Source organism: Lepidochelys kempii, chromosome 11, assembly GCF_965140265.1.
Source record: "Lepidochelys kempii isolate rLepKem1 chromosome 11, rLepKem1.hap2, whole genome shotgun sequence".
Classification (NCBI taxonomy): Eukaryota; Metazoa; Chordata; order Testudines; family Cheloniidae; genus Lepidochelys; species Lepidochelys kempii.
Genome location: NC_133266.1, coordinates 58300073 through 58327205, shown reverse-complemented (window position 1 = coordinate 58327205; position 27133 = coordinate 58300073). Strand labels below are relative to the sequence as shown.

Genomic DNA, 27133 nt, shown 5'->3' with positions numbered 1-27133 from the left:
AAATAGATCTCCTGAGCTTTACCTCAACACCATCCTTCCTCCCTAAGACTGGTGCTTGGGAAAACTGTGGCGGTGTAGGGAGTGGGGAGTATTGACCTGGGGATGTTGCGTGGGAGTTTTACTGGTACTGTTTGCATTGGTGATGGGATATCAGGGTGTGACATCACTTGAGGGATGATACCTGAGCCAGGAGTTGTCAGAAATGTGGGGAAGACAAGGCCCTGCACCCCCCATTTCCTGTGATTCACCATGACTCTCAGCCAGCCAGAAAAACAGACGGTTTATTAGGCGACAGGAACACAGACCAAAACAGGGCTTGCAGGTACAGACAACAGGACCCCCTCCGTAAGGTCCATATTGGGGGGTAGGGAGCTTGGACTGAAACCCCCTCCTGCAGTCTCCTCCAGCCACACCCCCTGGCTCCTCCTCCAGCCTTTGTCCAGTTTCCCAGGTAGAAGGTGTCACCTGGCCCCAACCCCCTCCTGGCTCAGGTCACATGCTCAGGGTATCATCCCTCAAGTGAAGTCACACCCTGATATCCCATCACCAATGCAGACAGTACCAGTAAAACTCCCATGCAACATCCCCAGGTCAATACTCCTCACTCCCTACGCTGTCACATCTCTCCCCCCTTCGAGACTGAACCGAGCGGGGTCACTCTAACCAGTGACCTGAGGAAGTTCAGGCCCCCCTCTCCGGGACAATGCATCAGCTATCATGTTGGCACTCCCCTTCATATGGGTCACATCCATATCATAATCTTGCAGAAGCAGGCTCCACCTCAGGAGCTTGGCATTGGCTCCTTTCATCTGATGTAGCCAGGTCAGGGGGGAGTGGTCGGTGTACACGGTGAAGTGTTGCCCAAAGAGATATGTCTGGAGTTTCCTAAGGGCCCACACCATAGCCAGCTATTCCTTCTTGATGGCCACATAGTTTTGTTCCCGGGGTAAGAACTTCTTGCTCAAGTACATGAAGGGGTGTCTCTCCCCCTTTTCATCAACCTGCATTAACACCACACCTAACCCTGTGTCTGAGGCATCAGTGAACACCATAAAGGGCTTGTCAAAGTCTGGGTTTACCAGAACTGGGCCACTGACCAGAGAGCTTCCTTCAGCCCACAGAGAGCCCTCTGGCACTGCTCGGTCCAGACCACGTTGTCTGGCTTCCTCTTCTTGCACAGCTCAGTGATGGGGGTGGCTATGGAGCTCAAGTGGGGCACAAATCTTCGATAATACCCCGCCATCCCAATAAAGGCCTGGACCTGCTTTTTGGTCTGGGGAGCAGGCCAGTTTCTGATCGCCTCACCCTTGGCTAGTTCTGGCTTTAGGCAGCCGTTCCCCACCCAGTGGCTCAGATAAGATACTTCAGCCAGCCCCACTTTGTACTTCTCAGCTTTTATGGTCAGCCCAGCCTCCTGGAGTGGGTCCAGCACTTGTTTAACCTGGGACACATGGTCCTCCCCGGTCTGGCTAAAGACACAGATCTCATCAATGTACGCCACGGCAAAACTCTCCATCCCCCTCAGTAACTGATCCACCAGATGCTGGAAGATGGCCAGCGCCCCTTTGAGGCCAAAAGGCAGGGTCAGGAACTCATAGAGCCCCAAATGGGTGATAAAGGCCAATTTCAGCTGGGCATCTGCATCCAGTGGCACTTGCCAGTAGCCCTTTGTAAGATCCATGATGGTAAGGTAGCGAGCTCCCCACAGCTTGTCTAGGAGCTCGTCAGGCCTGGGCATGGGGTAGGCATCAGATACAGTGATGGCATTGAGCTTCCGATAGTCCACACAGAACTGGATTGACCCATCCTTTTTGGGGACCAGCACCACAGGCAAGGCCCAAGTGCTGGAAGATGGCTGGATTGCGCCCAAAGCCAGCATGTCACTGACCTCTCTTTCCAGGTCTTGAGCAGTTTTCCCTGTGACTCGGACGGGGGAGCATCTTATAGGCAGGTGTGATCCCATCTGCAGTAGATTAGTAGACAGTCAGATTAGTGAGTACAAGCTGGTTGGAAAACAGCTGTCGGTACAGATTCAGCACCCTTCTGATCTCAGCTTGCTGAGCAGGGGTTAACCTATCAGAGGGGGAATTGTTTCTAGGGAGGAGCCAGCTTCTGTCTCAAAGAATAGATCTACTAAAGGGTCATCTCCCTGCTCCTCCCAATGTCCACACACAGCTAATACCACATTCCCCCTATCATAATATGGTTTCATCATATTAACATAGTACACCTGGTGGCAGTGTGCCTGGTTAGACAGTTCCACCATATAATTTACCTCATTTAGCTGCTTGACAACCTTGAAGGGGCCTTCCTAGGCGGCCTGCAGTTTGTTTTTTCTCACGGGGATAAGAACCATCACCTGGTCTCCGGTGGCATAGGTGTGGGCCCGCATCGTGTGGTCATACCAGACCTTCTGTTTCCTCTGGGCTCTGGCCAGATTCTTCTTGGCCAGGCCCATGAGCTCAGCAAGTCTTTCTCGGAAGGTCAAGACATACTCCACCACGGATTCTCCAATGGGAGTGGCCTTCCCCATTCGACTCTCATCAGGTCCAGGGGCCCCCTTACCCTTCTTTCATGTAACAGTTCAAAAGGCGAAAACCCGGTAGACTCCTGGGGCACCTCCCTGTACGCAAACAGCAGGTGAGGTAAATACTTATCTCAGTCCTGTGGGTGCTGGTTCATAAAGGTTTTCAGCATCATCTTTAGAGTTCCATTGAACCTCTCAACCAGCCCATTGGACTCGGGGTGATATGCTGAGGCCCAGGTGTGCCGGACCCCACATTTCTCCCACAAGCACCGGAGCAGGGCTCACATGAAGTTGGATCCTTGGTCTGTCAAGACTTCCTTGGGGAACCCCACTTGGCTGAAAATGGTCAGCAGCGCATCTGCCATGTTGTCTGCTTCAATGGAAGACAAGGCCACTGCCTTGGGGTAGCGGGTAGCGAAATCTATCACCACGAGAATATATTTCTTCCCTGATTGGGTTGTCTTGCAAAGAGGCCCCACTATGTCCACAGCCACCTTCTGGAAAGGCTCCTCTATAATGGGCAAAGGTCTCAAAGCTGCTTTCCCCTTGTCCTGGGCCTTCCCCACCCTCTGGCGGGGTCACAGGATCGGCAATACTGTTGGACAGTAGTAAAGACTCCAGGCCAGTAAAAGTTCTGTAGCAGCCTCTGCCGGGTACGCCAGATTCCCTGGTGCCCTGAGAGAGGGATGTCATGGGCCAGGTACAGGAGTTTGTGTCGATACTTCTGGGGGACCACCAGCTGCCTCCGGATCCCCCATGACTCCACTTCCCCTGAGGGAGCCCATTCTCAGTACAGGAATCCTTTCTCCCACAGGAACCTCTCTTGGCAACCTCTCCCCATGGTCTGTGCCACGCTGAAGCCAGCCAGGGATCCTTAGCTTCCGCAAGGAGGGATCTTTCTGCAACTCAGCCTGGAACTCAGCAGCTGGGGAAGGGACAGAGACCTGCTTCCTCTCGCAGGCTAGGTCTGAAGCTGCATCCACTCTGAGCTTTGCCCCTGGGCTCTCCCTCCCCACCAGGGTAGGGTCCTGCGCCTCTGGTGAGATACCCTCCCCGATGTCAGGGCATAGTGTCCCTTGCCGGCTCTGGCTATGGGTCATGACCAGGGTGTTCTGGGGGTTGCTTGGCCAGTCCTCTAGGTCACCCCCTGTCATAAATATACAGGGAAGGGTAAACACCTTTAAAATCCCTCCTGGCCAGAGGAAAAACCCTTTCACCTGTAAAGGGTTAAGAAGCTAGGATAACCTCGCTGGCACCTGACCAAAATGACCAATGAGTAGACAAGATACTTTTAAAGCTGGACGGGGGAGAAACAAAGGCTTTCTCTGTCTGGGTGATGCTTTTGTCGGGAACAGAAAAAGAATGGAGTCTTAGAACTTAGTAAGTAATCTAGCTAGATATGTTTCAGAGTAACAGCCGTGTTAGTCTGTATTCGCAAAAAGAAAAGGAGTACTTGTGGCACCTTAGAGACTAACCAATTTATTTGAGCATGAGCTTTCGTGAGCTACAGCTCACTTCATCGGATGCATACCGTGGAAACTAGTAGCTAGATATGCGTTAGATTCTGTTTTGTTTAAATGGCTGATAAAATAAGCTGTGCTGAATGGAATGTATATTCCTGTTTTTGTGTCCTTTTGTAACTTAAGGTTTTGCCTAGAGGGATTCTCTATGTTTTGAATCTGATTACCCTGTAAGGCATTTACCATCCTGATTTTGCAGAGGTGATTCTTTTACTTTTCTTCAATTAAAATTCTTCTTTTAAGAACCTGATTGCTTTTTCATTGTTCTTAAGATCCAAGGGTTTAGGTCTGTGTTCACCTATGCAAATTGGTGAGGATTTTTATCAAGCCTTCCCCAGGAAAGGGGGTGTAGAGTTTGGGGAGGATTTGGGGGGGAAAGACGCTTTCAAGCAGGCTCTTTCCCTGTTATATATTTGTTAGACGCTTGGTGGTGGCAGCAATAAAGTCCAAGGGCAAAAAGTAAAATAGTTTGTACCTTGGGGAAGTTTTAACCTAAGCTGGTAAAAATAAGCTTAGGGGGTTTTCATGCAGGTCCCCACATCTGTACCCTAGAGTTCAGAGTGGGGAAGGAACCTTGACACCACGCATCAACACCTAAGTGGGCAAATGATGGTGCACCCCCACATCCTTGGGGCCCTCCTTGGCCCCCCATTTCAGATGTATCCTTGCCACGGGCACCTTGAATGGGCCCCCCCACACCCATCAGAGTCAGGTAGGTATTGGGTACCACCCGATATGGGGCCACCACCTCAGGCTGGGCCAGCGTCACATCAGCACCCGTGTCCCAGTACCCATTGACCTTCCTCCCATCCACCTCTAGGGGAACAAGGCATTTGCTCTGCAGGGACAGCCCCATGCCAACCCTGTAAACTGAGAACTTTGGGTCCGGAGCATCCAGCCCCCCAGAGGAGCTGGTTTGGGAAACTCCTCCCCCCTGAGCAGTTGGTAAGCTGCTAGCCCCCCCTGCCTGGGAAGCCTGTCCCTCCTCCGGCTGGGACCCTACCTAGTTAACCCTGTGTGGGTTCGGTCTGCTCAGTCTGTCCTTGAGCTTGGGGCACTGGGTCTGTATATGGCCTCTCTGGCCACAGAAATAACAAGTCACGTTCCGTTGGTCCCCTTGATCCGGGTGGTTGGTCCCGATGCCAGTTGTTCCCCTTGGGAGGGTGTTCTCCACATTCCCCCTTTGGGGAATCCCAGAGTGACTCTCTGCATCACAGTGGGCCTATTCCTTCAGGCCTCCTCCTGTCCACCCCCTGACCGGCGGTCCACGAACTCATCAGCCAGCTGCCCTGCGCTTTGCTGGTCCTCTGGCTTTTTGTCCCCCCACCCTCAGCCTCAGGTCGGATGGACAATCTTCATACAGATGCTCCAGTACAATCAGTTTAACCACGTCCTCCTTAGTCTGTGCCCCATCTGCCAATTGTAGACATATCCCTGAATTCGGAGGATCAGTTCCAAATATGTGACCTCAGGGGTTTTACGCAGACTCCAGAACTTTTTCTGGTACGCCTCGGGAGTCTTCCCAAACTCATGTAACAGAGCCTTTTTGAACAGTTCATAGTCCCCTGCCTCCACCCCTTCCATTTGGCTGTACAGCCCCATGGCTTTGGGGTCCAGTAAGGGGGTGAGAAACTGGAGCCTGTCATCAGGGTCAACCCTGTGCAATTCACAGGCCTTCTCAAAGGCAATCAGGAATTCACCTATGTCCTCCCCTTTCTTACGCTGAGACAGGATGCACTTATCAAAGCTCCATACAGTCCTGGGTCCCCCCCTTACTCACCACAGCAGGGGCCTCTCGGTTCCTCAGCCTTACCAACTCCAGTTCATGCTGACGCTGTTTCTCCTTCTCCTCCAGTTCATGCTGACGCTTCTTTTCATGATCCTCTTGATGCTTTTCCTGTTCTTCTCACTCCTCCTGCAGTTCCTGCTGCCTCAGCTCCAGCTCTTTCAGTTTTAACTCCTTCTCCCATTCCAGCTGCCTCAGCTCCAGCGATGGGGAGCTCCGCTGGGAGGATCCCCTGCTGGCCACAGGGGTCAGGGTGCCCTCAGTGTTTGCTGGGCTCCTTTCAGCCCCTCCACTAGCCACAGGTAGGAGGGGTCTCGGGATGCCCTCGGCAGCAGTCTGACCCCTCCCAGCTGGGACAGACATCCCTGCTGGGACAGACCCCAGTGCCCGCCCTTCATCTGCAGGGCTGCTTCCCTCAGAGGCAGGGATCAGTTCATCCGAGCAATCTTCCTCCTCCAGCTGGGCAATCAGCTGTTCTTTGGTGAGCTTCCCAATGCGCAGCCCCCTCTGCTTGTACAACTCAACCAGGTCCCTCTTAAGGCAATGGTTATACATCTTCCAGCCGGCCCCACGTTACTGTAGTTACTTTGAACTCGCAGGCCTGTGTGCTCTCAGCTCCCCATGGTTTCCAGGAGGGACCCCTAATGTGCCAGCCCTTCTCCAGGTCACCACCTCTCCCCCAGGGTCACGCCACAGACTCCTCTGCCCCTGGAATCACACACCAGGGGGACCCCATTCTTGCAATAGTCCTTCTCTCTCCCAGAGTCAAGCCACAGACTCCTCCACCCCTGGAACTGCTAACCGCAGTCCCAGGGGGATCCCGTTCCTGCAACAGTCCTTCTCGCTGGTCACACACTCGCAGGAGTTAAGCATAGCTTCTCTGCCCCCCCTGAAACTGCTCCTCTCTGAGCCTTTAGCACATCTGGTCCTCATCAATCCCCCTTCGTTTTACTGCTCCCTAGTCACTTACTGCAGGAAGCGCCATCCATGGAGTGCAGTAGATCCCATCGCGATCACCAGTTGTCAGGAAGTGTGGGGGAGACAAGGCCCTGAACCCCCCGCTTCCTGCTATTCACCATGACTCTCAACCAGCCAGTAAAGCAGAAGGTTTATTAGAAGACAGGAACACATTCCAAAACAGGGCTTGCAGGTACAGACAACAGGACCCCCTAAGTCAGGGCCATATTGGGGAGCAGGGAGCTTGGACCCTGACCCCGGGTCTCCCTCCTTTTCCTCAGCCAGCTCCAAACTGAAACCCCCTCCTGCAGTCTCCTACAGCCACACCCCCTGGCTCCTCCTCTAGCCTTTGTCCAGTTTCCCAGGTTGAAGGTGTCACCTGGCCCCAACCCCCTCCTGGCTCAGGTTAAATGCTCAGGTATCGTCCCTCAAGTGAAGTCACATCCTGATATCCCATCATCAATGCAGTCAGTACCAGTAAAACTCTCACACAACAGCCCCAGGTCAATACTCCCCACTCCCTGTGCCATCACAAAAACCTCTTAGCAGCACTACTGGGGAGAAGGGACGCAAAAGGGACAAAAGTTTCACCTTTGTCTCTGTCCATTCTCTCTTTCCCATGCATTCCCTGTCCTCTACTGTCCCTTAGTTTCTTTTTTCCATCTTTCTGTCTTGTATCTTAAATTTTTTTTTGCACTTTATTTTATTTTTTGCTCCTCCCTCCCTCTTTCCTTCAGGTCTCTCTCCACATCCCCTAACTGTTCTGGTGAGCCTCGCAGAGACTCTCCACTCTCAGCCAGCTATTGCAAGCTCCCTCTCTCCCTAGTCACTGCAGTACAGCCGCACGGGTTTGGCTGATGCCAGACAGAGAGCAGGGTGTAGAACTGTGTAACACCCCTGGGGGAGGGGAGGAGAAGAGCTCAGTGTCTTTTAATGCAGTCGTCTGCTTTTCGTTAATGTTTTCTGCCATTTCGCTTATGCATCTCTCAACTGTTCTGGCAGAGACAGGCAGTTCTTTTATTCTAGATACGGTCGTATCTTTATTTGGCAAATCATTGAACAGAACCTCCGAACTGCTGAGAAAAACTTCTTTTATATATTCCCCATCTGTAAACGGCTTTCCGTTTTTTGCACTGCAGTGTGCAATCTTGTAACTTCCTTCTGTAGCTTGATTTTTACTTACGCTAAAGCATTTTAAAACACTGCTTTGCTTCTCATCTTCTGCTACTGGCTTTTTGATCAATCCAGTCTTGTTTGCTCCACCAAGAAAGGTTTTCTCGTGCTTTGTTTCAAAATGTCATCGAACACTTGATGTGCGACAAACAATACTTTGACAACAAAAAGCGCTAACAGCACGGTCCTTCTTTTGAATAAATCCAAGTGTGTCTGTCCAAGAAGGCTGAAATGAATGGACATCTAACTTTGCTTTCTTAGGAGCTGACATTTTGTCAAATGTACCCCTCAACTCAGAGTGGAAAAAAAAAATCTCGACAGATGGCACGCACAACATCAAACGCAGTGCGCTGTTCCACATGGCCTGATATAAGCAGCAAATCAGGACTTAAAAATATCCCAGTGGCACTGGAGCAATTTTTAAGGTGGGGGTGCTGAGCTGCGCCACCTCTTGCCCCTGTCTGCACCCCTCACTGCTCCAGGCTGGGGCCAGTGGGCCACAGCTGGGGGCAGCTGCAGAGCACGAGGCCGAGGCCAGGAGCAGAGCCCCAGGCCAGTGGTGGGGATGCCAGGCCAGGAGCAGAGCCCCCTGGATTGGTGGCCGGGACTGGCAGTGGACTGGAACCCCCGGTGGGAACAGTGGCCGGAACCCTGGCTGGCAGGGGACCAGCGGCCAGGACCCCAGGCTGGCAGCAGAGCCCTGAGGCCGGTGGCCAGGACCCGGGCAGTGTGAGTGCCACTGAAAATCAACTTGTGTGCTGCCTTTGGCACGTGTACCATAGGTTGCCTACCCCTGGTATAATGTATGAGAAAATGTACGTGTACTGATATGACACACAGGTTCACAACACAGACTGACGTACAAGCAGAAGGACATAAATAGACAAGACAGAGGTGCTACAGTTGTTACCTAAACACAAAATCTTACACAAGGTAAAGAACCTCCACAGGCTATGGCAAAGGTGATTCCCAGTCGCAGGAACAATGTGTTTCATGCTCATACTCACAGAGTAAAACATGCTCTTCAGTCTAGATTTGTTTTCATTTCAGGTCAAGGAAAAACACCAAAGAAAGGGCTTAACCCTAAGAGGCACTGTGATGATGATGCCTGTGGTCTACGGTACCTCCCTGGTTACTTAGAAGTCCAAATAATGCAGTTCCCTTAAAGTGCCCGGCCACAGGCCTCCATCCAGACACATGTCAAACATATGATGATAAATTCTGAAAATCTTATTTCATCATATAAAAGAAAAGGTTCTCCTGACCCCAAGGGACCAAGCCCCAGACCCAGGTCAAATAACTTAGATCTTACCCCAAATACACGCTTATAGTCAATTCTTATTAACTAAACTAAAATTTATTAAAAAAGAAAAGAGAGGTAGAGTGTTGGTTAAAAGATCACTATACAGACAGACTTGAGTTCAATTCTTGAGGTTCAGATACAGAGCAGAGCTGAGCTTGTAGTTGCCAAAAATCCTTTTAGAAATAATCCATAGGTTATAGTCCAATGTCCATATTCAGGGTGACTCCAGTCAGTGACTGAGGATCTCAATCTTAATGGCTCAGAGTTTCCCCTTCTTGAAACCCAAAGCAGATCTGAGATGAAGAAGGATCCTGTCCCAAGGTTTTTATACATTTCTTGCAGCCTTTTGGCCTGAGAAAACAATAGGCTTAACTTCCTTTCTTCCAAACATCATGGCAATTAGCACAGGATAATTTATCCATTAAACAGTTCAGATACAGGTTATCACAGCCTTCAAAGAGACATTGACAATAATACTATTTCACTCAAGTATATGTTAATATTCCTTTTTTGATCTTTGGATCAAACCTATAGCCATAGACAAGACTTGTTTGCTTACATCACAAGACCTGAGCAAACATCTACTCTTCTATCTCTAACAATGCAGGCTTGCATTTCAAAGCTCTATTCATTTACATATCTTCCTAACCAGTCTTTAAAGTTCGGCCATGGGTCAGGTCAGTCTGTGAGTTAATTAACTCTTTCTGGCCCTGTCACCTTTCAATGAGATATTATATTACACTCCTAACGTCACAGGCACTAACCGCTTCCTGCAAGGTACTGAGCACCCTGAACTCCCACTGAACTAGTGGGTGCTCAGCATGTCTCAGAATTGGGCCCAAAGACTGAACAAATAGACATTTTCCATGACAGAGAAAACACAGTGACGGTAACATGCTGCGTCTTAAGGACAAGATTGCAGCTGCATTAGGTAGGGAGAAAAATCTACTTTTAAAAGTGTAGTATTCAGAAAACAGCCTTTAATTTCCATTGCTACGTGTAGATAGAATAGTTAGACATAATAGGCAAGATTCTGCCACCCCTACTCACACTGAGTAATACCTCACTCTACTAACACTGATTTCAATGGGGCCTGCTTGTGGGGTATTGGACTAGTCAACATAAGGGTGGCAGAATCTGGCCCAACATGAGAACAATGGGCCAGATTCTCAGCTCATGGAGTGCAGCCTGGCACCATTGGCTGGCCCAGTATCATTAGGAGAAAACAGATAACTCAGAGTAGAAGTCAGTTCCGGTGATTGGTGTAAGAGAGTCAGAGACAGAGCATGACAATAAAATTCATATATATATATATGGAGAGAGAGAGAGAGAGAGAGAGATCAACACTCAGAGATCATCAGGAGCTCTGAGATGATAATAGAGAGCCCCTGACTAAGGCAGCCCTGATTACAGAATGGACCCCACCTGAGAGAAATTAGGTGATTCCAGGTTTAATTACGGAGTGGGCCCAGCTGAGGAAGGGCTGGAGGCAAGAGAATGCAGGGAGTCAAAAGGTGCCTGCAGGGTCTTAAGTGAGCATCCAGGGAACAGATTGGGAGACCTAGAAGGGAAGTAAAGAGGTGAGGAAGGAAATGGCATAGGGAAAATTGCAATATGGGTAGAGGATTTGCTGTAGCTATGCAGTACAGGGCCTTGGGCTGTAACCCAGAATTGAGGTGGGGACTGGATTCCCCTACCAGCCCCAAAGAAATGGTGTACAAGGGTAGCTGAGCCCAGTAAGGGGGCTGCAGGCTGAATGTGACCTCGCTGAAGAAGAGCTGTAGAGAGGGTGGAAGCTTTTTATCTCTGTTCAGATAGTTCTGAATGCTAGTGTGGCTAGCTGACCCTGGAAGGAATGGGCTAACAACTGGGCCCTGGCTGGCGGGATGAGTTCTCTGAAGGAAACCACCCCAGCCCCAGAGTGACTGTTGACAAGGGCTGCTACCCCACAAGGACACTGATGCTATGCCTGGCCATGAGGAAATGCATAGTGGTCAGTAAACCCTGTTACAATGCTTTTTCTTAATTACTTTAACTGCAGCATGTCTGAAACAACTCCATTTTTCAGAGTACCAGCCTGTTAGTCTGTATTTGCAAAAAGAAAAGGAGGACTTTTGGCACCTTAGAGACTAACAAATTTATTTGAGCATAAGCTTTTGAGAGCTACAGATCACTTCATTGGATGCATTCAGTGGAAAATACAGTGGGGAGATTTATATACAAAGAGAATATGAAACAATGGGTGTTACCATACACACTGTAATCGGAGTGATCACTTAAGGTGAGCTATTACCAGCAGGAGAGTGGGGGGGGGATGGGGGATGGATGACCTTTTGTAATGATGATCAAGGTGGGCCATTTCTAGCAGTTGACAAGACTGTCTGAGGAACGGGGCGGGGGGGGAGATAAACATGGGGAAATAGTTTTACTTTGTGTAATGACCCATCCACTCCCAGTCTCTATTCAAGCCTAAGTTAATTGTATCCAGTTTGCAAATGAATTCCAATTCAGCAGTCCCTCGTTGGAGTCTGTTTTTGAAGGTTTTTTTTGTTGAAGTATTGCCACTTTTAGGTCTGTAATCGTGTGACCAGAGAGATTGAAGTGTTCTCCAACTGGTTTTTGAATGTTATAATTCTTGATGTCTGATTTGTGTCCATTTATTCTTTTACAGAGAGACTGTCCAGTTTGACCAATGTACATGGCAGAGGGGCATTGCTGGCACATGATGGCATATATCACATTGGTGGATGTGCGGGTGAACGAGCCTCTGATAGTGTGGCTGATGTGATGAGGCCCGCTGATGGTGTCCCCGAATAGATATGTGGACACAGTTGGCAATGGGCTTTGTTGCAAGGATAGGTTCCTGGGTTAGTGGTTCTGGTGTGTGGTTGCTGGTGAGTATTTGCTTCAGGTTGGGGGGCTGTCTGTAGGCAAGGACTGGCCTGTCTCCCAAGAGCTATGAGAGTGATGGGTCGTCCTTCAGGATAGGTTGTAGATCCTTGCTGATGCGTTGGAGAGGTTTTAGTTGTGGGCTGAAGGTGATGGCTAGTGGCGTTCTGTTATTTTCTTTGTTGGGCCTGTCCCGTAGTAAGTGACTTCTGGGTACTCTTCTGGCTCTGTCAATCTGTTGCTTCACTTCAGCAGGTGGGTATTGTAGTTGTAAGAATGCTTGATAGAGATCTTGTAGGTGTTTGTCTCTGTCTGAGAGGTTGGAGCAAATGCAGTTGTATCGTAGAGCTTGGCTGTAGACGATGGATCGTGTGGTGTGGTCTGGATGAAAGCTGGAGGCATGTAGGTAAGTATAGCCATCAGTAGGCTTCTGGTATAGGGTGGTGTTTATGTGACTATTGCTTATTAGCACCGTAGTGTCCAGGAAATGGATCTCTTGTGTGGACTGGTCCAGGCTGAGGTTGATGGTGGGATGGAAATTGTTGAAATCATGGTGGAATTCCTCAAGGGCTTCTTTTCCATGGGTCCAGATGATGTCATTTTTGTAGTTTTCCTTGTCCACTCTTTCTTTTCCTACCCCCCGTGGCAGGCACCATATCTCAGCCCTAGTCTACATCCAGCTGATGATAGCACCTTTGGCAAACCGTAAATGACCGACTGTCCTTGGCCACTTTTATATTGCATGAGTACATGTGCTGCCAGACCCTGATCTGCAGAAGGGATTCTTTCAGCAGCAAATTAACACGAAGTGATTTACTTTGTCCATATTGGATACAAGGTTAAGGGGGTGGGGGAGAATCACTCCAGGTTGCACTTGCTTTTGAAATTTTTACTTCTGTAAGTCCTTGGGAAGAAATTTCCCCTACTTGGGATGGGATAAGTATTGCAGGTAAGTCATATAAATAACTGTGCTGCTAAGATTTGAATTGATTTAGCTCCTGGCCTAGCCCAAATTTGGTTGTGGGGGTTTTTTGGTTTTTTTATTCTACAGAGATTGTGCTGCCTTGGAACAATAAATAAACTCCAAACTAGAAAAGGCACATTCTGTGCATTAAGGGCTGGCTTCCTCTCTCCTTTACTTTCACTGAGCAGTACTTTCATTCCATGAATCATCCCCCTGATTTCAGTGGGAAACTTTACTAATAAGATACTAAAAGTATGTGCTGCAGCAGAATTGATCCCTTGTTGCCACGTTTTCAAGAGCTCAGTTCCCATTTGGGTGCTTTAGTGAAGTGGCCGGACCTTTCAAAGTGCTCCATACCTGCCAGCTCCCACCATTCTAGCCTTTTGAAAATCTGATGCTAAATGTTTGTCAGTGCCATAATTATGTGCTTCAAAGGCAGAAGCAATGTGGGATCTTTTATGATAGAGTAGTTCTGAGACATTGTAGCTCAGGATAATAGAACAGACTTGATGCTGCAATTCAGCTAATTAAAATGATTTGTAGTCCCTTGCTGAACGACATTTCCCAGGATTATTTCAACCTCAGATCAGAACTCTTCCTCTCCCCAGGTATAAATGCCAAGCCCTGGAAAGTCTTGCTAGAGGGTCTTAAACAGCATAGTGTAGAGACCATCCAACCAGGTACGCATGTATGTCTAAATGACTCCGTTTCATTAGCCTCACTATAGCTACTCAGTCCAAAAACTGTGTAACTTAAATTTTCCTGTAATTATAGGCTTTCTTAAATGCTCCTTTTTCACCAGCTCACTACCTGTTTGAGGTCATGACCTGCATGGTTCAGGATTGCTTGTGTGTTTGTCACTCTCAAGAAGCTGGACAGCAAAAAGTGGGAGTGGGGTGAAGCAGAACATAGTCATGCAGACATCCGTTCGTTCATATACGTGCATGTGCCTATTCCATGCGCACAGGAACCTGAGATCACCTGACTCATTTGCTCACTGGCACAGCAAGCCATGATTCCCCAAACAAGAAAATAAACCCAAATAAAGGATCACATCCCCCCCCGTAGTCTAAGTCACAAAATAGACTCACTAGGTGGTAATAAAATAGTAAAATAGACGCATTGGTGCCATGTCCAACTGCTGTAGAGTATGTATCCACCTTAGCCATGAGTAAAACAACCATCACCATAGTACTTTATATAGGTGGCTAACACCATTATTTAAAAAAAAAAGGAGAGAATTGTTCATTGCTGTATAGTAAATGAGCCCTATGGGATGTATTGTGTATTTATGGAATGGGACACATTTTGCAGCTTGCCCCATTGCCCTCTCTTGGGGGCAGGTCTTCAAGGATGTTCCAGCATTTTATTTTGTCAAATATATGGGCTCTTCCTGATCTCCAGCAGAGGGATGCTCCACAGGCGAGGGCTCTCAGCTCCAGGGGGAAGTGTAACTTGAGCAGTGAGTGTTGTCTTCCCCCTCCAAGCTCTGTCAGTCCTATTCCTTGTGTGGATTGGTGTATTCTTGAAGGGTTGCACAGAGCCCCTGATCTAGCTCACATTATTGGGGCTTTATAGATTAGGGCTAGGACCTCAAAGCAAATCCTGCACTGGGGAGACACTGCAGTGCATTGAATGTGGCCGAATAAGCTGTTGCCAAGGTGATGCTGTCAGGAGTTCGTCCAGCACGCTGGACCAGTTGAAGCTCCATCTAGATTGGGCTGATTGAGGAAGTAGAGTAGAAGGTAAAAGCATGTATTGCTGCAGCCAGGGTTCATCTGGGATGGGCAGGCAGGTTGTTTCCTGCATCTGTTGTGCATACCTGGAAGTACAAAACAAAAATCTGTTTCTTTACCGATTGTTTTCCTCTCAATTTAACATACCCATGATAACTTGTTGTAGGCAGTTAGGACAACTCACCTTGATGGTGTCCCTTCTTGGCATGCGAATATTTTATTTATAAAAGTGGATATTATTGTTACTGACCTTCTGGGAAGGACAAAGGACAGGCAGTAGATACTGAAGAGGTGGGGCCAATATTTCAAAGTCAATAAATTACCTATCTGCTTTAGAAGTAGGTTTTAGTTTCCTGTTTGAGTGCTAGCTAACAGATCTTTTAGGGCCAAACCTCGGCATTTGCACAAAGTCTTATGCAAATCCAGAAACTACATGTAACTGACCAATTTGCTGTGCAACTAAATCTGCCTACAAATGTTGAGGAAGCCTTTAAGGAGGTCTGTTAAACATTTGGCCTGGAGAGTCATACAAGAAAGGTAGAAATGTAAAAGTTGTTCCACTTATTTGTAGCAGATTGCTTCTCTAATGTCCATGTCCAGCATGTGTATGTGTGCCTTTATGATGACAGTTAAGGGACTGGGTGAATCTGCTTTAAATAGCAAAATCTGCTGGAAAGAGGGATGGTGTCCCTAGTCTCTGTTTGCCCGAAGCTGAGAATGGCTGATAGGGTGGATCACATGACGATTGCCTGTTCTCTTCATTCCCTCTGAAGCACCTGGCATTGGCCACTGTTGGAAGACAGGGTACTGGGCTAGATGGACCTTTGGTCTGACCCAGTATGGCCATTCTTATGTTGAATAAGTGTCATAAAGATGTGCTCAGCTATTGAGGATCTAATCATCCCAGAAGAAATGTAATGTTTTCATGGACTCTCATTGTGCCGGTGCCGACTCTGGCCGCAAGGGTTTCGCTACATTGTTTACCTCATTCAGCTGCTTGATGACCTCAAAGGGCCTGTCCCAGGCAGCCCGTGGCCCGTTCTTTCTTACGGGAATGAGAACCGTCACCAGCTCCCGGAGAGCATAGGAGCAGGCACATGCTGAGTGGTTGTACCAGACCTTTTGCTTCCCTTGGGCCCTGGCTAAATTCTCCTCAGCCAAGTCCATGAGCTAGGCGAGCTTTCCCCGGAAAGTCAGTACATACTCCACCTCCGATTTTTTTTTTTTTTCCATCGGGAGGGAGGCTTTCCCCTCCCATTCATCCCTGAACAAGTCCAGAGGTCCCCTCACTCTCCTCCCATACAGCAACTCGAAAGGAGAGAACACAGTTGATTCCTGGGGCACTTCCTGGTACATGAACAGCAGTGGGGGTAAATACCTGTCCGAGTCCTGTGGGTGCTGGTTCATAAAGGTTTTCAGCATCATCTTTGGGGTCCCATTGAACCTCTTCACCAGCCCATTGGACTGAAGGTGATACACTGAGGCCCAGGTGTGTTGGACCCCACACTTCTCCCACAAGCACCGGAGCAGAGTTGACATGAAATTGGAGCCCTGGTCTGTAAGGTCCTCCTTGGGGAACCCCACTCTGCTGAAAATGGTCCACAGTGTCTGCCTCGACAGAGGACAAGGCCATCTCCTTGGGATAGGAAGTAGCGAAATCTACAACCACCTTTCATGGCCACCCTGGCAGCCATCTTAGTAGCTGTTCTCTACTTACTTGGTTTACCTGTAAAGGTTTCAAAAGTCTCCCTGCATTGCGTAGGTCAGAGGAAGTGAGTGCGCACCAGATTTGAACTTTTTAAAATTGAGGAAAAAACTCTCTCTCTCTCTGTCCTTCTGTTTCTTGCGAGAGGGATAGCTCAGTGGTTGGAGCATTGGCCTACTAAAGCCAGGTTTGTGAGTTCAATCCTTGAAGGGGCCATTTAGGGATCTGGGCCAAAAATTGGGGATTGGTCCTGTTTTGAGCAGGGGATGACTGCCTCAGGTCCCTTCCAACCTTGGTATTCTGTGATTCTCCCCTCTGGCCAGACAGGGTTGCAGCTCTGCCACAGGTTCCAGCTGGAGAGCCAGCCCCGGTCCCTCCCCCGCAGCCTCAGCTCACTGCACTTCTTGCGCTTTGGGTGTTGATCTCCTGCTGGGCCGTGCGGCTGCGAGAGCCACTGGGTGTAGTGTATTAAATTGCTCCCTGTAGGAACGTGGTACTTAACAGAGCACCAGGGCTGGCATGTGTAAGCAGCACATTCCTACGGGGAGCAATTTATTACACTACACCTGTGAAGGGAAGGCTGTGCCTCCCCAAACAGCCTGGCCTCTGCCCTCACGGAAGCCCTGACCTATCCAACCCCCCCTGCTCCTTGTCCCCTGACTGCCCCCTCTGGGGACAGCCCCACCCCTAACTGGGCCCCCCAATCCAAGCCCCCTGACTGCCCTGCTCCCTCTCCACCCCCCCCTGCCCAGTCCCCCGGGACTCCCACACCTGTCCAACCGCCCCCTGCCCAGGAAGGCGACCAGTCTGTGATAGAAGCTTATTGAAACTTCTGAGAGTGAGGTTTTCTGTATTCAGTTTTCTTACTGTACTAGTCTTAGACTTGCGTATTTTATTTTGCTTGGTAAGTCACTTTGTTCTGTCTGTTATTATTTGGACTCACTTAAATCCTACTTTTTGTATTTAATAAAAATCACTTTTTACTTAACCCAGAGTATGTATTAATACCTGGGCGGGGGGGAAACAGCTGTGCATACCTCTCTATCAGTGTTATAGAGGGCAAACAATTTATGAGTTTACCCTGTATAAGCTTTATACAGGGTAAAATGGATTTATTTGGCGTTTGGACCCCATTGGGAGCTGGGCATCTGAGTGCTGGAGACAGGAACACTTCTTAAGCTGTTTTCAGATAAACCTGCAAGTTATAGGATGTAGTTCAGACCTGGGTCTGGGTTTGTAGCAAGCTAGCATGTCTGGCTCGAACCAGGCCGGGCACTGAAGTCCCAAGCTGCCAGGGAAAATGGGCTCAGAGGTAGGCTCGGCACAACAGTTAGCAGTTCCCAAGGGGGGTTTCTGTGATCCAACCTGTCACAGGTACATCCTTGATGGGGAAACCCAAAACTGTAATCAAGGCAGGGGAGATCGGAGCCAAATGGGTGGAGGTGGTGGAGAAGAAGAAAGCTGGTAGCATCTGGTGGGGATATCAGAAGGGGCAACCTGGGACGACACGCCACCATCTGCCAGGGGCTCAAGTGATGGTACAACCCTTTAAGGCCAACTTTTTTGACTTGCCTACAGCCAAGTTGTCTGTCCAGTACAAGCGTTGGTCAGGAATATGGACTTTTGCTGTCTATGACGATTATCCTATTCCCATGCTGCTAGGAGAAGACATGGCCAACCATGTGAGGCCAATGAAAAGGGTGGGGATGGTCACCCATAGCCAGGCTAAAGAGACTGTGATGGTATGAGGTGATGTAATATTTCATTGAAAGGTGACAGGGCCAGAAAGAGTTAATTAACTCAGACTGACCTGACCCATGGCCGAACTTTAAAGACTGGTTAGGAAGATATGTAAATGAATAGAGCTTTGAAATGCAAGCCTGCATTGTTAGAGGAAGAAGGGTAGATGTTTGTTCAGGTCTTGTGATGTAGACAAACAAGTCTTGTCTATTACTATAGCTTTGATTCAAAGATCAGCAAAGGAGTATTAACATTTAGGAACCAAAGGGTGGTATTAGGTGAAGTGGTTTGCCGCTTTTACAGATCCAGACTAAGAGTCCTGTGGTACCTTATAGACTAACAGACGTATTGGAGCACAAGCTTTCGTGGGTGAATACCCACTTCGTCAGATGCATGTAGTGGAAACTTCCAGAGGCAGGTATAAATATGCAAGCAAGAATCAGGCTAGGGATTCTGTACTTGTGCAAGTTTCTTCATGAGATTGATATTATTGTCTATATGTCTCTTTGAAGGTTGTGGTAAACTGTATCTAAACTGCTTAATGGCAATTAGCACTGGGTAATTTATCCATGATGTTTAGGAGAAGGAAAGTTAAGCCTATTGTTTTCTCAGGCCAAAAGGCTGCTGGAAATGTATAAAACACCTGGGACACGATCCTTCTTCATCTCAGATCTGCTTTGGGTTTCAAGAAGGGGAAACCCTAAGCCATAAGGATTGAGATCCCGAGTCACTGACTGGAGTCACCCTGAATATGGACATTGGACTATAACCTCTGGACTATTTCTAAAAAGACGTTTAGCAACTACGGACTTGTCTCTGCTGTGTAGCTGAACCTCAAGGAATTGAATTCAAGTCTGTATGGATACTGATCTTTCAACCAACTCTCTCTTTTCTTTTTTAATTTTTAGTTTAGTTAACAAGAAATGACTTAAGCGTGTATTTTGGGTAAGATCTAAGTTGTAATTGGACCTGAGTGTGTGGCTGATCCTTTGGGATTGGAAGAACCTTTTCCTTTATATGATAAGATTTTCAGTAATCATCATCATATCTGACGTGTGTCTGGATGGAGGCCTGTGGCTGGGTACTTTAAGGGAACTGCATTATTTGGACTTCTGAGTAACCAGTGAGGTAATATAGAAGTAGTGGAATATCCACCAGCTTTTGGGCTGGTCTGCCCCATTCTGTTTGCAGTTCACTCTAATTGAGTGACCTCAGCTGGCTCCCACGGGCAGCATCGTCACACAGGCCTCCACACATAATTCCATTCCTTAGCTTCCTACCAAGGCCCAGTCTGTGTCCCCAGATACCACAGGCCTGGGGACCCTGTCAGAGGTGGTGGAACCAGACCCCAGACCAGAGTCAATGACGGTGGTTGTATATCCAGTTCCTGGGACCCAGCCAGAACAAGTCCAAGGATTGGAACGGGCGGAGCAGCCAGCTCCAGAGCCCATGCTTACAACCCCACCACAGTCAGGGGAGCCAGCTCCAAGGGGTCCCATGGAGCCTGCACCTGCAGCAGCAGCTAAACCGGTGCAAGAGGCTCAACCGGAGCCTGAAATACCACCTATTTCACCAGCGGAGAGTGGCTCACAGTCAACGGAGGCACCCCCATCACCAGCATCACTTCCAGTGGGACCAAGCCCAAGTCCACAACCCAATGAGGAGCTAATGTCTCCAGCATCAAGGGAGAAGTTCCAGGCAGAGCAGGAAGTGGATGAGAGCCTCAAGGGTGCTTGGACAGCAGCCCAGAGCAACCCACTACCTCTCAGCTCTTCTAATAGGTCCAGGTTTGTTGTAGAAGGAGGACTCTTACACAAGGAGACCCTTTCTGGGGGGCACAAGGAGGACTGGCATCCTCCAATACAGTTGGTAGTTCCAACTAAGTATAGGGAAAAGCTCTTGAGCTTAGCCCACGATCACCGTAGTGGCCACGCTGGGGTGAACAGGACCAAAGACCATTTGGGGAAGTCCTTCCACTGGGAGGGAATTCGGCAAGGACATTTCTACCTATGTCTAGTATCATGAGGTGTGCCAGAGGGTGGGAAAGCCCAAGACCAGGTCAAGCCTCTTCAGCCACTCCCCATAATTGAGGTTGCATTTCAGCGAGTAGCTGTGGATATTCTGGGTCCTTTCTCTAACAAGACACCCAGAGGAAAGCTGTACATACTGACTTTCATGGCCACAAGGCCAGGGCTGGAGCCTGAGCCATCTATGTTGTGCTGGCTGTATGCAGAGAGGTGAATTTCACCTTTGAGAAGAAATGTACCCATAGTTTGTTGGAGGAATGTGTGCCATTGAGAGGGTAAACTTTAGTACAGTCAAAGAACTTTCTCTGGAGTCAGCTGCATTGCATTGCCTCCTAGCATCTTTGCTAATCAGATGCTTTCGTTGGGAACATGAACAAACAATCTAGAATAAGAGAAATGTTTCGTTTTCTTGGTCTGAGAAAATACATATGATATATATTTACATCTGTGTTCATCAAACCATTTATAGTAAAGCAGTTTGGTTATTACCTAACCAGTGTTTTGATGTCTGGTTATAGACCGCATTAGCTCCACAGCCAAGTAACCAATGTATGTATTCTTAATGATTACTTGTTTATATAGCAGCCAGAACACAGCATAGCACTCTTCAAAGACTTCAAAAAAAAATATGCTCCCTGTCCCAAAGAATTTACTGTCTACATATAGGCATATTAATCATGCCACTCCATTGCACTGCTTTTTAACCTTTTTTTTTGTATTCTCTTTCAAACTGTTTTCTGATCTCTGCATTTAAATAGTAGCTTGCATTTTGGAAGAAGATTGGAGTGTCTGTGAAAACACCTGTTAAATGCTGAAGAAAACTCCTTCGGAGTTGATATGCAGCTGTAGGGGGGTTTTTTTGCTGTTAACGCAGAGAAAATGCCAGTTCTGGCTCATCGTTTTCAGAAACAGCAACACTTAAAGTTACCTGGCTCTATGATTAAGTGAGTGTACAAAGAAATATGCGGCTGATGGATGGCTAGGTCTTGACTCATAGTTTTATTAGCTTATTAGTGGCAACAGTTCAAATGGAATTATAGCTATTATACTCCATTACAAATATCAAACAATTTGCTTCTGCTGAAATTTATGCTGACAGCTCTATTTGCCAGCCATCTTCCCCACCCCATGGACATTCAGGAAAGAATGTTTTATTCTTTCAGCAATTTACTCAGTTGAATAGGATGAAAATGAGACTAAAAGCTTTTCAGATTGGAAAAAACCATGAATTTATTTTTCACATCAGGAGCGATGTTGAAAAACTACTAAAATAGCAGGGTCTGTGATCTCCTTTCTGGTTTTCTTTCACCGTAGGAAAAATAGGCGTGAGATTATACAGCATTTACAGTGTTTAATTGTTAAGAAAAGAGATTTTTGTGGCTTTTTTGTTGTAATTTTTTCAATTAAACAAGAAAAACTTGTGTGAAATAGCTTCATGGTGACTGATGTAAATCAACATAAGTCAGGAAATTGAATTAAAGCTGTTCTAAAGGACTCTCATTGATTTCATTGGGCTTTGAATCAGGCCCTTTAGGCTAGAAGTCTAGGCTGATGCTTAGCCCATAACCACTTTGGTATTCTATGGTTTGTCTGGCAGTGGTAATGTGGATATGACTCATAAAATACTTGCATCTGTTTCTCTAGCCCTCTGATTCTGGCCTTGTGTATGAATGTTATAATTTATTCACCACAGGGCCAGATTCTGCCTTCTCATGCACATCTGCAGCTACCATTAGCTTTGAGAGCTGCAACCACAAAGATGAGGTCAGAATTTGGCCTCCTATCATGTCTTTGCACCATGGTTTTCTGTAATTTATACCAGGGTCCTCTCTGCTGTAGCCTTTCATTCTCAAAAGTGTGTTGGGACATAGTTGGTATGAAGATGCTACACAAAATAAGGTCCTAATCCTGCTACACAAAATAAGGTCCTAATCCTGCAAACAGTTATCTAGCACAGCATGTTAGTGGCCTCAGTGGGACTCTGACTGTGTTAGTGCTGTTTGTAAGGTGGGGGGCTAAAGTAGTATTGGATTCAAATGGAGTACAGCTATGGAGTATGGTCCTGATCCTGCAGAGTGCTTTCTGTGGGATGCTGATCCCACAATTCCCATTAGTGTCCCCCCAGCATTTGATGTCAGTCAGGAAGCGTTCAGGAGGAGGCATTGAGGGACTCGCAGAATTAGGCCCAGGAAGCTCACTCCTGCACCCTTAGTCATACAAGCAGTCCTGTTGAAGTCAATGGACTATGTGTGTGAGGAACAACCTCTTTGGTAGCAGATTGGAACTCCTGAAGGCTTCGATACACATCATGAATACTCTAAATAAAGAGACATAATAATTTAGGCCCCTATTCATCAAAGTATGTTTGTCTGTCCCTCTTTAGCAAAGCACTTAGACCTAGATGCAAAGACAATGGGATGTCTAAATACCTTTTAGAATAGCAGCCGTCTTAGTCTGTATCTCTAAAAAAGAAAAGAGTACTTGTGGCACCTTAGAGACAAACAAATTTATTAGAGCATAAGCTTTCATGAGCTACAGCTCACTTCATCAGATGCATACAGTGGAAAATATAGTGGGGAGATTTTATATACACAGAGAACATGAAACAATGGGTGTTACCATACAGACTGTAACAAGTTTTGAGGAGCTGGGTCCTAAAAACTTAACTGATTGGTGAATCGGGGTCTTAAACATCTGCCATTTGATGTGTATGAAAAGTCTGAAATCTCCTCTTGTTTTTTTCCTCCCACAGGACAGAAACATTCTCAAACCACAGTAATCAATATATTTTTTGATTGATTACCACAGATCAGTCATAATCATAGCAGCTACCATTGATATGTTAGGTAAGAGGACCTGTTATGATGTTTAAATATTTTTATACTTCAAAAATTCTCTTGCTTTCTGTTAACTATCAGATAACAGCTTTGACTGACTGGGGAAAGGCAGGGCTCATCTCTGGTTTCCTGCCCTTTGTAACTACCTGGAGGCTTCCTGGATAAAGTTGAGAGTTGGAATTGTTCAAGCTGAACATTCTGTGAGTAGCAAGCCTCAAACACACCATTTTTAAAATGGGAAATGCCTAGTGATGGTATAACTAAAAGTGGTATATGTTTCTAAAGTTACTTGAGACTGATGCTTTCTTAAAGCTATATAATGCCATTTCTTTTAAAACAGAATTCCCTAGTCGTTTCCTTGTTAGCATGATCAGACTCTTATTTATTTAGCAATTTGGTAAAGTTTACAGTGATATTTTACACTAATCTTTACACCATCACCAGGCAGAATTTCCTTTTTTCAAAAAAGGATGTGTTTTTGTGCTTGTTACTTTTATTTTAATTACTCATACATCACAACAAGCTTAACTCTGACCCCAATGAATACCGTTCTTCCATTAGTAATCTCAGAATATAAACACAGCATAGTGCCCTTCTGAAAAAGAAACATAGAATAATATATGTTCTCATTAATGTCCCATGTTGATCAATTTCTAATGCTAGTTCACATGTTTACTATAAATTATATTATACACTTTTTTAATGAAACCACATATACAATATCATTCTAAAAGAAAATAGCAATTGTAAATACTTTTCCAAAAATGTGTTGTACAAATACATAAATTGATAATTCCCATTTAACAGTTTCCTTAACAAGAAAATGCTTCTGGGTTTTTATTTTGCATAGATAAGATTATTTTGAGGAGAATACATTTCTTTGCCCACATAACATAAACATTCTGGCCAATATTAGATTTATCCTCTTACCTATAAATTTCCTCCATTAAGTGCTGTGTTTTTTTAATAAATGATGCGATAAGTAAGTACATTGTTGTCACACAGTACCCTTTATGTGTTTTTTAATTTTGTTTTTAAACATGATGGAGAAATAAAATAAGACTCCCTTTTCCCCCTTAAAAAGGTGCTATCCAGATATTTGACATGTAAGTGAAAACAATGTATTGAGTAGAAAACAGAATGAGAATATGAAGAGCCCCGGCAAATATTACACATTTTTAGCATTCAGTACTTCAGTAAAATAAACTGTTACTGAGTTTGGCCTGAAATCAGACAGCAGGATACAAAATTAATTGCCTTGTGATATTTTTATTTCCTTTCAAATGTTCTTTAGTCCATTTCTGTGTTTAATGCACAGCTTTCTTGGGGTAGGCACACTTCTAAGAGTTACAGGACCTTGAAATTTTGTCAACACATCTCTTCTAAGATTGGGGGGCGGGGAGGGAATGGTGCTATTAATGTATAAAGTGAATTAGAAAGATTATCTGCACCACTTTAGTCCTGGAGCAAGAAGCTGTGTAATTTTAACTTTTCTGTCTCTCTTGTTTAGTTTCAAATTAGTTGTGTTTTCAAATAGAATCCCTTCCTGTGACTAGGAACAGAACCTCAGTGAACTAACCCTCAGTGCTTTATTCAGGTTTGACTGATCCCTAATTGTCTATTTTGCATTTGTTAGGCAACTATGTCATTGCTGCCTGCGCTGAGGCTTTACAGCCAATTGATATGGCTATCCAGGAAGGAATCCATCCTTGCCTTGGAGCAGTGGACATAGTTCCTATCTAGCCTCTTTTGAATGTAGGCTTGGAGGAATGTGGAAAAGTGGCTCAAAGTGACAGGTTTCAGAGTAACAGCTGTGTTAGTCTGTATTCGCAAAAAGAAAAGGAGTACTTGTGGCACCTTAGCACGTGGCAGTTTCCACGGTATGCATCCGATGAAGTGAGCTGTAGCTCACGAAAGCTTATGCTCAGATAAATTGGTTAGTCTCTAAGGTGCCACAAGTACTCCTTTTCTTTTTTCAAAGTAAGTGGAAGCTGCTGGGATTGATGAAGAGCAAGGATGATATTATTCCTTAAATAGAAAAGGAGTACTTGTGGCACCTTAGAGACTAACCAATTTATTTGCATCCGATGAAGTGAGCTGTAGCTCACGAAAGCTCATGCTCAAATAAATTGGTTAGTCTCTAAGGTGCCACAAGTACTCCTTTTCTTTCTGCGAATACAGACTAACACGGCTGTTACTCTGAAACCATTCCTTAAATTCTGTCTCTGGCCTCATCTAGAGTAGGGTTTAAAGGTACATATTTCAACTTCCCCTAGGCTTTAACATGACCAGTTTACACCACTTTAAATTCTAGCATGTGCATTAAGCATATGCTTAAGTGCTTTCCTGAACAGGGACCTGCACCAAAATGGGGTTAGATAAATTTGGCTTTCACAGCCATACAACTCCATGCTGGGTGTCAAAGCCCTGGCCTCTTGTGGTCAGAAATGCTTCCCATGACATTCTTTGCATTAGACAGAGTAGCTTGCTTGCAAAGCACTTTTGGGACTCTTTGGGGTGAAAATATTCTGTTCTATTCAGGTTCTTGTACTGTCCCTCATCACTTTAATATCTGAGCTCCTTTCTGAAATACACTGAACAATATTTGCATTCATCACATGTGATTTGTCATGTGACGTTATGCTGCTGACTTGACAGTGATCCTTCTCTTGCAGCAGTTTCAGTCCCTGAAGGCCTGGGGATCAAGGTGTTTCAATTGAGACTCAAACTCTTCCTTTGTGTGTCACGGCTAGAGTGGACACTTCAGATAGAGCTGGGTTTCTGACCTGAAAGAAACAAAGCTGAGGGGAATGTCAAGTGACTTTGCAGACACAAGATACACATTTGTTTAAGTAGAGCATATACAATCAATGTAAGTGGATTCCAAACTGCAGACTTTATGCACTTTTTTTATTACTCTAAAATCCCAGTGAAAAATCCAAATGTAACCACTGTGTTGTCTGTTATACATCTATAGGAAAGCTTTTGTGATAACAATATAAGCATTATTTAAACTATTGTACAAACGAGCCTTTCATTTTTGCTTTAGGCTATCCTTAACAGAGTCACTGAATGCATAATCTAAATATCCAAAGTTAAAACAGAACCACCATAAAAGCAATAATTTGAAGTGAAAGCAAATAATCCTGAGTAGATGCCTTCAGACCACTTGGACAAAAAATAAACAGTGTGCATGGCCCCTTCAGGGCACACTGAACTGGGGACCTTTAATCCTGGTGTAGGAAGTCTCTGTGAGGTTAGAGATTCTAATCTTTTTGCTACCATTGCTGCTTATGATCTTGTAGACTATGGAAATATAGTAAGGGATCAGAGTGGCACTAGAATGGTGGGTCATCATAGTGGCATTTAGTGTGGATAGGATGTGGACTCTGATCCTTCCATTGTCATGTCAGTGGTTTTTACTACATTGGCCTCATTCAATTAAATCAAATCTAATAGTTTTGCTGTAAAGTTAAGCATTGGTGTTGTGCTTTTTAAAAAAAAATTCTACAGACATCGCTGAGATTTTGACCCTTCGTGTCCCAGGATGCAGCATGTTTCTCTTTGGGCAAGCTGATCAACCTGAGAAACGAAGTCTGGTTCAGAGAAGAAAACAGCTAGGTTGGTTTAAAGGGAGAAATTTCAAGTCAATGGACGTTAAACCTGATAGAGGAGCTGTGCCTTCCCAAAGATACGGTCTAACGGGTAGGAGCTGCACTGCTTAATACTTGACTTAAAATATAGAATCTGCTGTGGTTAAAAATGCTCACTGTGGGACAGGTCTGAAGCCCATTGCAGTCAGTGGAATGACTCTCACTTACTTCAATGGGCTTTGGATCAGGCCCTGTAAAAGGGCCAAATCCTGAAGCTTTTTACTCAGTTCATACTCAGGAGAAACTTCCATTGACCTCTGTACCTGAGTGAGTACCTCAGGATTTGCCTTATAATATTTATTGAGAAAATATTCGT

The 27133-nt window shown here is 46.2% G+C and overlaps 1 protein-coding gene across 1 annotated transcript in view; it reads left to right on the top strand.

The window, feature by feature from the left end:
* The window catches only part of FTCDNL1 (formiminotransferase cyclodeaminase N-terminal like), a 42087-nt gene that overhangs the window by 896 nt on the left and 14058 nt on the right, over window positions 1-27133 (top strand). The window contains 4 exon segments of the mRNA XM_073306969.1: window positions 23080-23122; window positions 23124-23173; window positions 24801-24953; window positions 26678-26878. Of these exon segments, the coding sequence (XP_073163070.1) occupies window positions 23080-23122; window positions 23124-23173; window positions 24801-24953; window positions 26678-26878 (447 nt within the window).